Source organism: Leptodactylus fuscus, chromosome 1, assembly GCF_031893055.1.
Source record: "Leptodactylus fuscus isolate aLepFus1 chromosome 1, aLepFus1.hap2, whole genome shotgun sequence".
NCBI classification, from domain to species: Eukaryota; Metazoa; Chordata; class Amphibia; order Anura; family Leptodactylidae; genus Leptodactylus; species Leptodactylus fuscus.
Genome location: NC_134265.1, coordinates 327,426,694 through 327,439,369, shown reverse-complemented (window position 1 = coordinate 327,439,369; position 12,676 = coordinate 327,426,694). Strand labels below are relative to the sequence as shown.

The following is a 12,676-nucleotide window of genomic DNA, read 5'->3' as shown; positions in this document are numbered from 1 at the left end:
ACAGTACAATACAGTCTTCCTTGGTTCCGAGCCGCTGCACACTAAATCACGTACTGTATAGGGAGAGCTGGCAGCTTGCAGCTACCATCTCTCCCAGCTAGCAAAGACGAGCCTGCGGCAAATAAACGCTGGTTCTGCAGCAGGCTCGTCCTTGCTAGGAGCTGGTAGCTTGCTGTTACGAGGGAGCTTACTTTTTCTCATAGGAATAAATTGAACAGCGTTGATTGGCCAGTGTACAGCATTCGGCCAATCAACGCTGGTTCTGCCGGAGGCTCGTCTGTGAGGAGGTGGAGTCTAAGATCGGACCACAGCAGTCTCCATTGTGGTCCGATTTAAGACTACGCCTCCCTACAGAGGAGCCTCCAGTAGAACCAGCATTGATTGGCCGAATGCTGTAAACTGGCCAATCAACGCTGGCCAATGCATTGCTATATGAAAAAGTAATCTCCCGCATAAATGCAAGCTGCCAGCACTCCCGACTAGCAAGGACCTACTTGCTCATCTCTAGTCGTAACCACGAAACGTCGTAACCCGAGGACTACCTGTATAGTCTTCTAGACTTTGTAGCCGCTCCTTTCTCTGGCTAATAGAAGAATGTAATAAAATACAAGTTGTTGGTGCTATACAGAATATTGTCAGCTATTTTGCACAATTATACACATAGACATTTTGGGAGGAAGTTACTCTTAATTGTATTTTCCTGTAAAATGTTGATGAAATTAGACAATTCACCTTGGTATTATTGTAGTCATTTCAGCCACAACATACTAAAAGTTTAAGATTCACGTTTTTCACATTTTCTGCGGGTTTTTTTCGGACAGCAATGGATCTTTTTCGTAAGTAGTTTTCAATGAAATTTTTCACAAAGAGTACAAAACAAGAAAACTTCAAGTAACAGTGCCACGAAATACAGAAAGGATCTGTGTTTTGTGTCTTTACATTGATGTCTATGTAAATGGAGGTCCATCTTGTTTACGTCCATTAATCTGCTAAATGGGTGTAAAGAACCGTAATGTGAATGGAGCCTAACTTTGCTTTTTTTCTCCCCCAGCTAAAAAAGAGAGTGATGCAGATTTTAGCAGGGTACTTTTAAGAATACAGCATCTGTATGAGGCTGATGAAGACCCCATCCTCTCCAAACCAGCTACCATAAATATCAAGGTATTCAGAGCATAGTTGGCATGGCGTATACATATCCCTAGTATTTAACCTGCAGTACACACATATCTATAGTCTACCACATTGTTCGTACCTGCAGCCAACCTGTATGTGACGTTGTGATAGTGCCCCAAGGAGACTCTGACATTACTGTGACAAAATTGACTGGAGATGAATCTGTGCACTTCGACTAGCTACGGTGCGGGTTTGAAAATCTGTAGCATGACCATTTTATTTCTCTTTTCAGGTGCCCACATGTATCAAATTTCAATTTTCACCTTGTACATTAATATCCCTTAAAAAATTCCTTGAGGGTTATAGTTTTTAAAATGCGGTAACATTTGGGAGGTTTCCACTGTACTGGTACTGTAGGGGATCTGCAAATGCGACATGGCACCTCAATACTATTCCAGCAAAATCTGCCCTTCAGAAGTCAAATAATGCTCTTTTTATTCCAAGTCTGCCCCCCCTCCCCCGTGTACCCATATGGCAGTGCGACAAAGTTTACATCCATACACACACACACAGGTACACACACTTTGAATTCAGTCTTGCTGAATATAGGGTATCTGCAGTGATCCTATTAACCCCTTTTCCGAGAGAAGAGGAGCACTGCAGATACCCTATAGTCAGTAGACCAGTACGGTACAAAAATATTGATCAGTGTTTACCACTAACATGAAGTACAGGGTGTCACGAAAAAACAATCTCAAAATCACTTCTGTAAGTTATAGTGTCTCAAAGTTATTGCCATATAATGTTACATATGTCAGTTTTGAAAAATGAGGCCTGGTCCTTAAGGTACCTTTTAGGCTGTATGGGGTTAAAGGAATATTCTTATCTCAAAGACTTTTCAGAGGTTTTTGTTGTCTTCTGTGATAAGATAACATGCAGTAGCAGTTTATCCAATTACAGAAGTTCAGGTTAACTCTGCTACATCTGTATGTTGGGGAATTGTCTGCATATACCTTTAATGGAAAGTAATAAGACTCTGTGAAAGCCTGGTGTAATACGCTGTAAGGCAGAAGGAGACTTGTCAATCTTATTGCTGAACATGTAGACTATACAAATATGACAAGACTTCATCCAACGAACATGTCCTTCAATCTGCTGAACAGTCTCCAAAATTTGCTGGAGCAGCACCAGGAGTCTGCAATACCCTTATCAGAAGATTGCTTATATGCTTCATGTCAGAATATTTTTAGTTCTACATGGCAGTCCGTTCCTCACTAAGGAATCCTGAATACGTCTACCTCTGGGAAAATACTAGGCGATCACAGAAACCGCGTTTCCCCAATAAAGTGTTGTTAAATAAATTACTAATATTTGTCAGGCAGCTATGTAGTGATGTATAGGACTTCTGTAGATGGCGGCTACTCACTGCTTTGTAACACTCCATGGGTATACTGTACATACCTAACCTATATCCCAAATCACATGAAATATATAACCCCCCCCCCCCCCTCCTCAAATTTCCTCCATCCCCCACACACCACATTCCAGTACAGCCACTTTAATGGAAATTTGCATAAATCATCCCCCTGTTCATAGCGCAGTCCTGTACACTGTCGGCTAATACACTATATCCAGCCACAGCAACTTTAGTTTCCTTCACCATCCTCACTCCCTGACATATTGTCAAAGTGTATTTCCAATGAACATAACCATATTTATATTTTGTAGAGACTTCAAAGGTAATAATTTTTGCAAATTTAAGTAAATAAAAATTTTGCAGTTTTAAAGATTTTTCTCTAACCATCTTAGTGGTGATATCTGTTATCTTGGGCAGATGTCAGTGGATGTAACCCTGACTGCAGTAACTTACTATGGTCTGGGATCTGTCAGGAACCCAGCCATGATGTCCTTCTTGTGTCCGTGTTATCTTCTCATACATGTAGTGTCCTCCTGATAATCAGCCATGATGTCCTTATTGTGGTCGGGTTATCTTCTCATACATGTAGTGTCCCCCTGATAACCAGCCATGATGTCCTTCTTGTGTCCGTGTTATCTTCTCATACATGTAGTGTCCTCCTGATAACCAGCCATGATGTCCTTATTGTGTCCGGGTTATCTTCTCATACATGTAGTGTCCTCCTGATAACCAGCCATGATGTCCTTCTTTTGTCCGTGTTATCTTCTCATACATGTAGTGTCCTCCTGATAATCAGCCATGATGTCCTTATTGTGGTCGGGTTATCTTCTCATACATGTAGTGTCCCCCTGATAACCAGCCATGATGTCCTTCTTGTGTCCGTGTTATCTTCTCATACATGTAGTGTCCTCCTGATAACCAGCCATGATGTCCTTATTGTGTCCGGGTTATCTTCTCATACATGTAGTGTCCTCCTGATAACCAGCCATGATGTCCTTCTTTTGTCCGTGTTATCTTCTCATACATGTAGTGTCCTCCTGATAATCAGCCATGATGTCCTTATTGTGGTCGGGTTATCTTCTCATACATGTAGTGTCCCCCTGATAACCAGCCATGATGTCCTTCTTGTGTCCGTGTTATCTTCTCATACATGTAGTGTCCTCCTGATAACCAGCCATGATGTCCTTATTGTGTCCGGGTTATCTTCTCATACATGTAGTGTCCTCCTGATAACCAGCCATGATGTCCTTCTTTTGTCCGTGTTATCTTCTCAGACATGTAGTGTCCTCCTGATAACCAGCCATGATGTCCTTCTTGTGTCCGTGTTATCTTCTCATACATGTAGTGTCTCCTCCTGATAACCAGCCATGATGTCCTTATTGTGTCCAGGTTATCTTCTCATACATGTAGTGTCCTCCTGATAACCAGCCATGATGTCCTTATTGTGTCCGGGTTATCTTCTCATACATGTAGTGTCTCTCCTGATAACCAGCCATGATGTCCTTATTGTGTTTGGGTTATCTTCTCATACATGTAGTGTCCTCCTGATAACCAGCCATGATGTCCTTCTTGTGTCCGTGTTATCTTCTCATACATGTAGTGTCCTCCTGATAACCAGCCATGATGTCCTTATTATGGTCAGGTTATCTTCTCATACATGTAGTGTCCTCCTGATAACCAGCCATGATGTCCTTATTGTGTCCAGGTTATCTTCTCATACATGTAGTGTCCTCCTGATAACCAGCCATGATGTCCTTATTGTGGTCGGGTTATCTTCTCATACATGTAGTGTCTCTCCTGATAACCAGCCATGATGTCCTTATTGTGTCCGGGTTATCTTCTCATACATGTAGTGTCCGCCTTATAACCAGCCATGATGTCCTTATTGTGTCCGGGTTATCTTCTCATACATGTAGTGTCTCTCCTGATAACTAGCCATGATGTCCTTATTGTGGTCAGGTTATCTTCTCATACATGTAGTGTCCTCCTGATAACCAGCCATGATGTCCTTATTGTGGTCGGGTTATCTTCTTATACATGTAGTGTCCTCCTGATAACCAGCCATTATGTCCTTATTGTGGTCAGGTTATCTTCTCATACATGTAGTGTCTCTCCTGATAACCAGCCATGATGTCCTTATTGTGTCCGGGTTATCTTCTTATACATGTAGTGTCCTCCTGATATCCAGCCATGATGTCCTTATTGTGTCCAGGTTATCTTCTCATACATGTAGTGTCTCTGCCCGATAACCTGTCCACAATAAGGACTCATGGCTGGGATTCTGACAAGTCCCAGACCATAGAAAGTTCCTTCATCCATAGTTGTATCAATAAGAAAATGATTGAGACAACAGATGTGACCACTAAGATGGTTAGAGAAAATCGAGAAAACTGAAAAATTTAAATTATTTATATTTGCAAAAATTTTATACCTTTTAATTGTGTACAAATTGAGATTGGGATATCTAAACGTTGCGTAAAGACCGTGATTTTGCTGTGGTGCAAAAACTTCAGCGTTTTACAGTCACTGCAAAATGGATGGGATTTTGGCTAATCTCATCCACACATTGCAGAAAAATATCTGCAGTGGACATGCTGCGATATACAAAACTGCCGTGTCTTTGTAAATCGCGACATGTCTATTATGCAATACGGAAATGCTGGCGGTTTCCGTATAAGTATAATTGAAGAAAGTCTGCAGAGGGAAAACTGTGAAATGTGCTGTGGGTAAAACTGCAATGCCTATTTAGGTCTTGTCCTAGTTTCTGTATTAGGTCTAAGTCTTGACTTTTGGGGGGTTCTGATGCATCTTTTTTAGCACAGGCTGTAGAGACGCACATGAGCTGCTTCCATATATCCGTGTGTATCCGCTGTCTGATAACAGATTGATTTGTTAACATGACAGATGGTTAGAATTTATTCACCCGTCACACTTGTCAGCATAACTTGTAGAAAACATATGTACAAATTAACCATTTCCTCATGAGCAAACGTTGCCGAAAAGTTTGTGTTTTTGGAAGTTTTCAAAGGGTTCTGTCTGACTTTTGGGAGGCCTAAATATTCTGCAGCCTCAAACATGGAAGCACGGTAAGACTAAGGCCCCACGTAGCGAAACAGCTAAAATTGACAATTTTTTTGCGATGTGTGGATGATGTTAACCACAATCTCACTCACTTTGCGGGTACTGTAAAACACATTTTGTTACGCTGCTGATCCGCAATGTGGGGCCTTAGCCTAAATGGGTTTTCCGGCCCCAAATCGAATTTTCATGCTGAACATCTGTCCACAGAATAGGTCATCAGTATGTAATGTGTCAGGGTCTGACATCAGGACCCCGCACAGGCCATCTGTACTAGTAGCCTCCGGGTAGTGGATGGGCAGTGAGTACAGCACCACTCCTATGCTAGTAATAGGATCGACTATGCAATGAACATGGCCGCCGCTTTGCTGCTATTGCCTGAACAACAGTGGGTCTGCGTGCTCGGCGGTCCACGAGCAGCGTCGAGGTGTCAGACCTGTGAATGGGTGAATTTGCTGCAAGGTCAAGAAAGTGCTAGGCACAGAGATATCTTCATAGTTACAGGTATTCCCATTGCAGACATTTAGAGCATATCCAATATAGCAGATTTTCCTTTTAACCACTTCAGGACTGGGCTAATTTCCCTCGTTCAGGACCGGATACATATTTGGGTTTTTATACATTTGGTTTTGAGGATTATAATTTTTTTTCCCTTTTGGTTTGATTATTCAAATTATTATTATTTTTTTGTTTAGTTTTTTTTTTTCCGGTGATAAATAGGGCTTTATTTTTATGGTTTTTTAAAAAAAAAAAAAAAAAAATCATGATTTTTATTTATTTTAATATCTAAGGGCTAGTTCACACATGAACTGCCCGCGTGGGTTTTGACACGGAGAGAGCCGCGGTGAGCCGCGTCTCTCTCTTGTCAAAACCCGCCCGCCGCGACCATCGCTGTCGCGGCTTAACCCTCTGCTGTCGGCTCAAATGAATGAGCCGACATAGGAGGGAGCTGCCGGGGGCGGAAGCCGCGCGGCTGAGCCTGCGCGGCTTCCGCCTGAAGAAAGCCCGGCGGTCTCCATAGACAACCATTATAAGGGGAGGTTTTGGACGCGAAATCCGCTGTCAAAAACCTCCCCTTATACTCACGTGTGAACTAGCCCTAAGAAAATGTAAACCTAAAAGGAGGGGAAATGGTTTTTATCCTTTTTTTTTTTTTTTTTTTTTAAATCATTCTCTCTCTGTTTTGGTTATTTTTATGTAGGTGAGAACTATTATTGTGTCATCAGGGATGGAGCTGGAAGCTGTGACACAAAATGGTAGTGGCGTTTTTTGGGGGAGTTTTTCCAGTATTTTTTCTTTTTTCTTTTACACATTGTGCCCCCATTTTTATTTTTTACGTATAATAGACCTTTTGGAGGGCATTTAAAGCAGAAAAATCTGCTTAAGGAATTTGGAGAAGATTTTGGAAGCTGATTTTGATGCTGATTCTAAAAATCAGTTCCAAAATTTCGTTAAAGGAAAAAAAAAGCTTTAAAAATTTGTCATTTCTATAGGGGTTTCAGGCAGAATGGAAAAATCAGTTCATAGAAAATTCAGCCTTTACCTTTCATTCAAATGAATGCAAGGCAGATTTCAGGTGGAATCTGACTCAAAGTCAGCACCAAGCTTCTCTGTGTGAACATACTCTAACAGTCTAGGAAAGTTATGTGACTACCTGTGTAGGGGCTGCAATAGCCGCCATGCTTGTAATGGTTGTCAGTAAGACACAGCACTTACAGAGTTGTTCTCTTCTCAAAGAATCTAGCTATGGACTAGTTATTTCTTTGAAGTGTAGGAAGGAGGTTACCGATAAGCGATCTATTTCCTCTGAGGTTACCTTGTATTCTCACAGACGCTTATATTACAGTCAGGACAGAGTGTCACAAAGTTATGACTACCTGTCAGACCACAATGACTTACACAAATGGGAACAAGGGGATCATTTCCAGTTAACAGTTTTTGTTTTATCATTGTCCTCCATAATGATCTTCTGATATGATCCCATTGGTGAGGTCTGATCTTAGATCACCACTGATGGCCATTGCCATTCCTTTGGCATTGTGTAGAGGATTTTGATACTGGAAATCTGGTTCGGCATTCTAGAAATCATAGTAGTAATGGATGCTATATAGGTAGACCACTGGGCCGAGGCCCTTAGGTGTATGAGTGGAGGCTGGTGTTGGTCCTGGACAATGGCCCGGGATTGGTGATAACTGTAACCCTGTCCATTAATTCATTATGAGGCACAAGGGCGCTGGGAGGATGACCCTCATGACAAGGCACAGCCTCATCATATAATGAGGGCATCAACTGCTGGAACATGGGACGTAAAAACAGTGGTATAATATGCTAAGTCTTTATGAATTCTTCCAATTGTATACAGTACATCCCTCTAAGTGTCCGATCACTGTCAAATTGATCACCAGGTTCTCCAGTGATCAAGAGAATTGGCTCACTTAGTCACCCTAAAGACTCCTTTTACATGGAGTGCCAGCACTTTCCTAATTGGCATATACCCGCATAGATGTAAATGGAGCCTATCATACAGGCTCACTTGACCCGGTAGTCATGACCCCAGCAATTGGACACTTAGAGGAGATAAGTGTATTTAATGGCAACACCCCTTTAACGAATACTACTGATAAATGTAGAAAATAAATTTAAAATTTTTTTAAAAAAGGAAAATTATAAGACAATAGAATTAAAAAAAAAATAAAGTATTTATGTGCTAAAATATTACATCCTAACACACAAAAAAGAAGACCTCTAACATCAAAGCCATCTAAATATCACTTTAAAACTGGACGGTGTCTACTAGCTAGAAGAGTCCCTTGAAAGCATTCACAAGATGTTTCTTGTTATGACCGCTACAAGCAGCTTTAATATATGTGTAAACCTGACAGTAAGTGGTTAGTTTCTCCTGCAGCGCCACCTGGGGGAACAATTAAGCATTGCACAGTATTTAATTTAATCAGTCCATTGTCCATGTAAAGCAGGACAGGACAGGTCCTCCAGAGAGAGGGAGACACTCTTTATAACATCTCCCATCTCTAGCCAAAAGATGAGGTTCTTGGAGAATTCAGACTTAATTAAAGATATGCACGAATGAAAATGGATTTCCTATAAAGGACAATCCCTTTAAATGTCTGAAGCATTTGTACTTGTTATCTTTAGTGATCAATGTGGGACCGACCTACTAAATGTTGTTATTTCAGCTTCTCCTTAAAGGACTGGGAACGGTGAGGTTATTGGAGGAGCGCTCTCTGACTGGGACCTGGGACCTGACCACCATGGAGCGGTGGAAGTGGAAGTCCATGCAGAAGAAGGACAGTGGTGGGTAATTGATGTGGAATGGCGTATTAGAGTATTTGTACCGTGTTATTCCACTGAATTTATATAGAGAGTGAGATATCACAGATGTTATCTGGAGGACGTTGTTATACGCCTCCACCCATTCTTTTGAAGCCCCCTCTTTCCTTACATCAAAGAGCAGAGCTTTATAACCCATCGGCAGCGCAACAATCATGATACACGGTGCGTGTGTGTATTTAAAAATGTTACCTAAAATGGCCTAAAACCATCTTGTATACCTGAAAATAAAACCATAGAATAATCAAGGTTGTAGCCCCTAGAACTATGGGCTCCATGTGTGAACGAGTCCTTTATAATTGGCACTTCTGAGCGGTGTAGGATGGAATGCGCAGCTCTCTATGGTAGTTTCTGTAACCCCTGGGGGGGGGAGATTTGTATATGTATGAACAGTAGTGTGTAAGGAACCCCCATTCTCCCAATAAGTAGGTCCCACAAATATAATTCTCACCTATACTACACATGACTCTAATAGGAGTACCTCTTTAATTTTCATTGTGGCCCTTGGAAGTGGTACAATCTGGTAATGCAGCCCTCGAGCCAGAAAAGGTTGTGCAACCCTGATTGTATAGGGAGGGATCAGCTTTGTTGGCTCCAACAATGAAGTCTTAGGCCCCATTCACACGGGGAGTGGAAAGGCAGATTTTGGCACCGAGAGTGACGCGGGGAGCCATCTCACTCTCGGACCAAAATACGCCTGCCCCGACTGTCGCGGCTTACGACAGTCGGGGCTTCCTCCTCCAGAGTAGGCTCAAATGAAAGGGCCGACTCCGGAGGTTGCTGCCGGGAGTCGGATGCCACGGCTCAATGAGCCACGGAATCCGCCTGAAGAGAGGGCAGCTCGCTACTTTTTTCCGCTAGTGGCAACATGCCGATAGCAGAAAAAAGAACACTATTGGTCTCCATAGACCACCATTGTGAGGGGGCGGATTATGACGTGGGTTCCGCGCCATAATCCGCCCCCTCTGTGCCCGTGTGAACTAGACTTTAAAGGGGACTTTGTCACCAGAGAGATGAGGACTACCCTGGATAAACTGTAGCAAATCCACACATAAGTAGTTTATGTCCTGTATGAATTCTCCCATCTGGATGGGAACAAGCAGCTGAAATCTTGAAAATGGAGAACATATAAAATATTGCTATGTATTTAACTCTCGCAGAAGTCATTAGCCATCCCCTGGACATATACAGAGTTATACATGAAAGGTTCACCCTACAGTATTGTGAGCAGAATTAGATTAGTGGTTTCCTGCCCTAAGTCTTCACTTTATATCTGTTCCACTTCTCTATATTTTGTGACATGAAATGCCAAAAGCAAGTCCTGCACATGAACCCAGGCACAGAATGGTGAATTCCTCCAGAGGACATCTTTGACCTTGGTGTATGAGCCAAGTTTCTGTCGATTTACTATAAATGGATTTAGTATTCCTTTATAAATAGATTTAAAGGGGATGTCCAGTTTCAGTAAATAAATGTTATTCTTTGTATAATGAAAAGCTCCACAATTTTCCAATATACTTTCTCTATCAATTCCTTACAGTTTTCTAAATTTCTGCTTGTCATGTGATATACATTGTTTACTTCCAGTGGATAAAAATCAGTCTGTGGTGATATACAGTCCGTGGTCATGTGATGTGCAGTCCGTGGTCATGTGATTATACAGTCCGTGGTCATGTGATTATACAGTCCGTGGTCATGTGATTATACAGTCCGTGGTCATGTGATATAGAGTCCGTGGTCATGTGATATACAGTCCCTGGTCATGTGATATACAGTCCCTGGTCATGTGATATACAGTCCCTGGTCATGTGATATACAGTCCCTGGTCATGTGATATACAGTCCCTGGTCATGTGATGGACACGTGTCTCTTGTAATGAGTGGTGCACCCATTTTTTTTTTAAGTATTGCGTTTAGCTACAAAGCAGCAGCCGCAGTTGCTGCTTTTTTGTATCATGGGGTAATGTTTGTCACTGTGTTTGACTTGGAGACTGTAATTGTTTTTGGTTTGTTTTTAGGTGAGAGGATGTCTAAGAAAAGCCTGGAGGACTTTACTGTGACTGTTGCACCAAAGGAAATAAGAACTTTTTTTGTATATTTTCAGTAACCACCAGTTCCGGTGCTGAGCAGAAAATAATGATACGGGACCTTTCTGCCCTCTTGACATTTCTATTTAGTGCATCTGTATATGAAGTAACAATTCTGGGGCATCTTTTCTTATAACGCTTTGTTTTGTTGCTCCTCTGTTATTTTTCTGATCTGGGCAAAGCTGGAATTTCTTCTCTAGCCCTTACTGTTCCCAAGTAATCAATGCAGTTACTAGTAGCACAATTATGTTTCTTACAGTCAGATGGGCGGTCCCTGTCTTGTTGTTTCAACTCAGGACCGCCCACCTGACAGAAGACTAATTAGCATATTGGTTGCTGGAAATAACAGCACTTGTTGCTCAGGAACAGTAGGGGCTAGAGAAACATTGCTAATTCTATCAGAATCAATGGGGCACAGCTTATTGAATAATTCAGAGTTGGGGTTTTTGCACAATCTCCTACTTAGTACTATGAAAGTAACAGTTTTCAGGGAAATCTTTGCACTTTGACCTCTTCTGCCAAAACTTGAGCGACCAATGAGATGTATCATGTTGTAAATGCTGTCACTGGTATATTTTGTGTATATTAAGTTGATTCTGCAAATACATTTTGTACATTTACATCTTTACTTGTAGAATTTTTGTTTCAATTAGTAGATAAAAGGATTTTGGCTGAACAGACAGTGAGAATGATGAGAATGTTCGGTATTTACAGCACTGTGCAAAAGTTTTAGGCAAGTGTGGGGAAAATGCTCCAAACTAAGGGCCCGTACACACAGAGTTAACGCGAACACATTTTAGCAGAATACACGTGTATAGAATAACACTCCCATTGACTTCAATGAAATTTTTTACACGTGTATTCTACTGTATATATGTGTATTATGCTTAAACGCGCTCGCGTTAACTCCGTGCGAACGGGACCTAAGAATGATTTCAGAAATAGAAGTGTAAATTAGTTTATTTATGCCATTTATCAAACTGAAGATAAGAGAAATGTAAATCCCATCAATATTTGGTGTGACCTTTTCACTTTGCCTTCCATCAGTTCATTTCAGTACTTGCAGACAGTTTTTGGCAGAGCTCAGGAGGGAGGTTGTTCCCGCCATCTTGGAAGACTAAGCACAGATCTTCTGTGGATGTAGGCTTGTCCAATCCTTCTGTCTCTTCATGTCATCCCAGACTGACTGGATAATGATGAGATCAGGGCTATATCTGTGGGGGCCATATCATCACTTCCAGGACTTCTCCTCCAAAGTGAAAAGGGGCATAAGAGACCATCCCACATCACAGACCCCTACGAAGCAGCCATAGGAGGGTCCTGCATACAGGCCAGATATGTTAGTTTTGTAATGAAGGTGTGCATTCGGGTTCTGGAAGTGACTACATGAGCTTTGTGGTTTCCTGTGCCAGATACACTGTAACCAAAACTGTACTAATATATGCCAAGGCTTACAGAATCTGACATAAGATAATAACTTATTCCTTTTTTTTTTTTTTTTGTTACCACTTGATTTCTAATTTTTCCCTCCTTATGAACTTGATAAGTACAACAATGCAACTTCTTAGGTCATCCTGGAGGACACACATGTAAGGACTATTCTGTTACCCTCCCATAAATAATAAGGGGGCGTT

The 12,676-nt window shown here is 41.6% G+C and overlaps 1 protein-coding gene across 2 annotated transcripts in view; it reads left to right on the top strand.

The window, feature by feature from the left end:
• Window positions 1-11,606, top strand: part of MAN2B2 (mannosidase alpha class 2B member 2) — a 31,992-nt gene extending 20,386 nt beyond the window's left edge. The window contains exons 17-19 of one of the 2 annotated variants that reach the window (XM_075260413.1): window positions 1,052-1,161; window positions 8,803-8,917; window positions 10,974-11,606. In XM_075260413.1, the coding sequence (XP_075116514.1) occupies window positions 1,052-1,161; window positions 8,803-8,917; window positions 10,974-11,062 (314 nt within the window). In that variant the 3' untranslated portion in view covers window positions 11,063-11,606. Of the gene's footprint in view, window positions 1-1,051; window positions 1,162-8,802; window positions 8,921-10,973 lie in introns of both variants that reach the window. The other variant, XM_075260404.1, reaches the window with a different exon arrangement.
• Window positions 11,607-12,676: the final 1,070 nt, after the last annotated feature.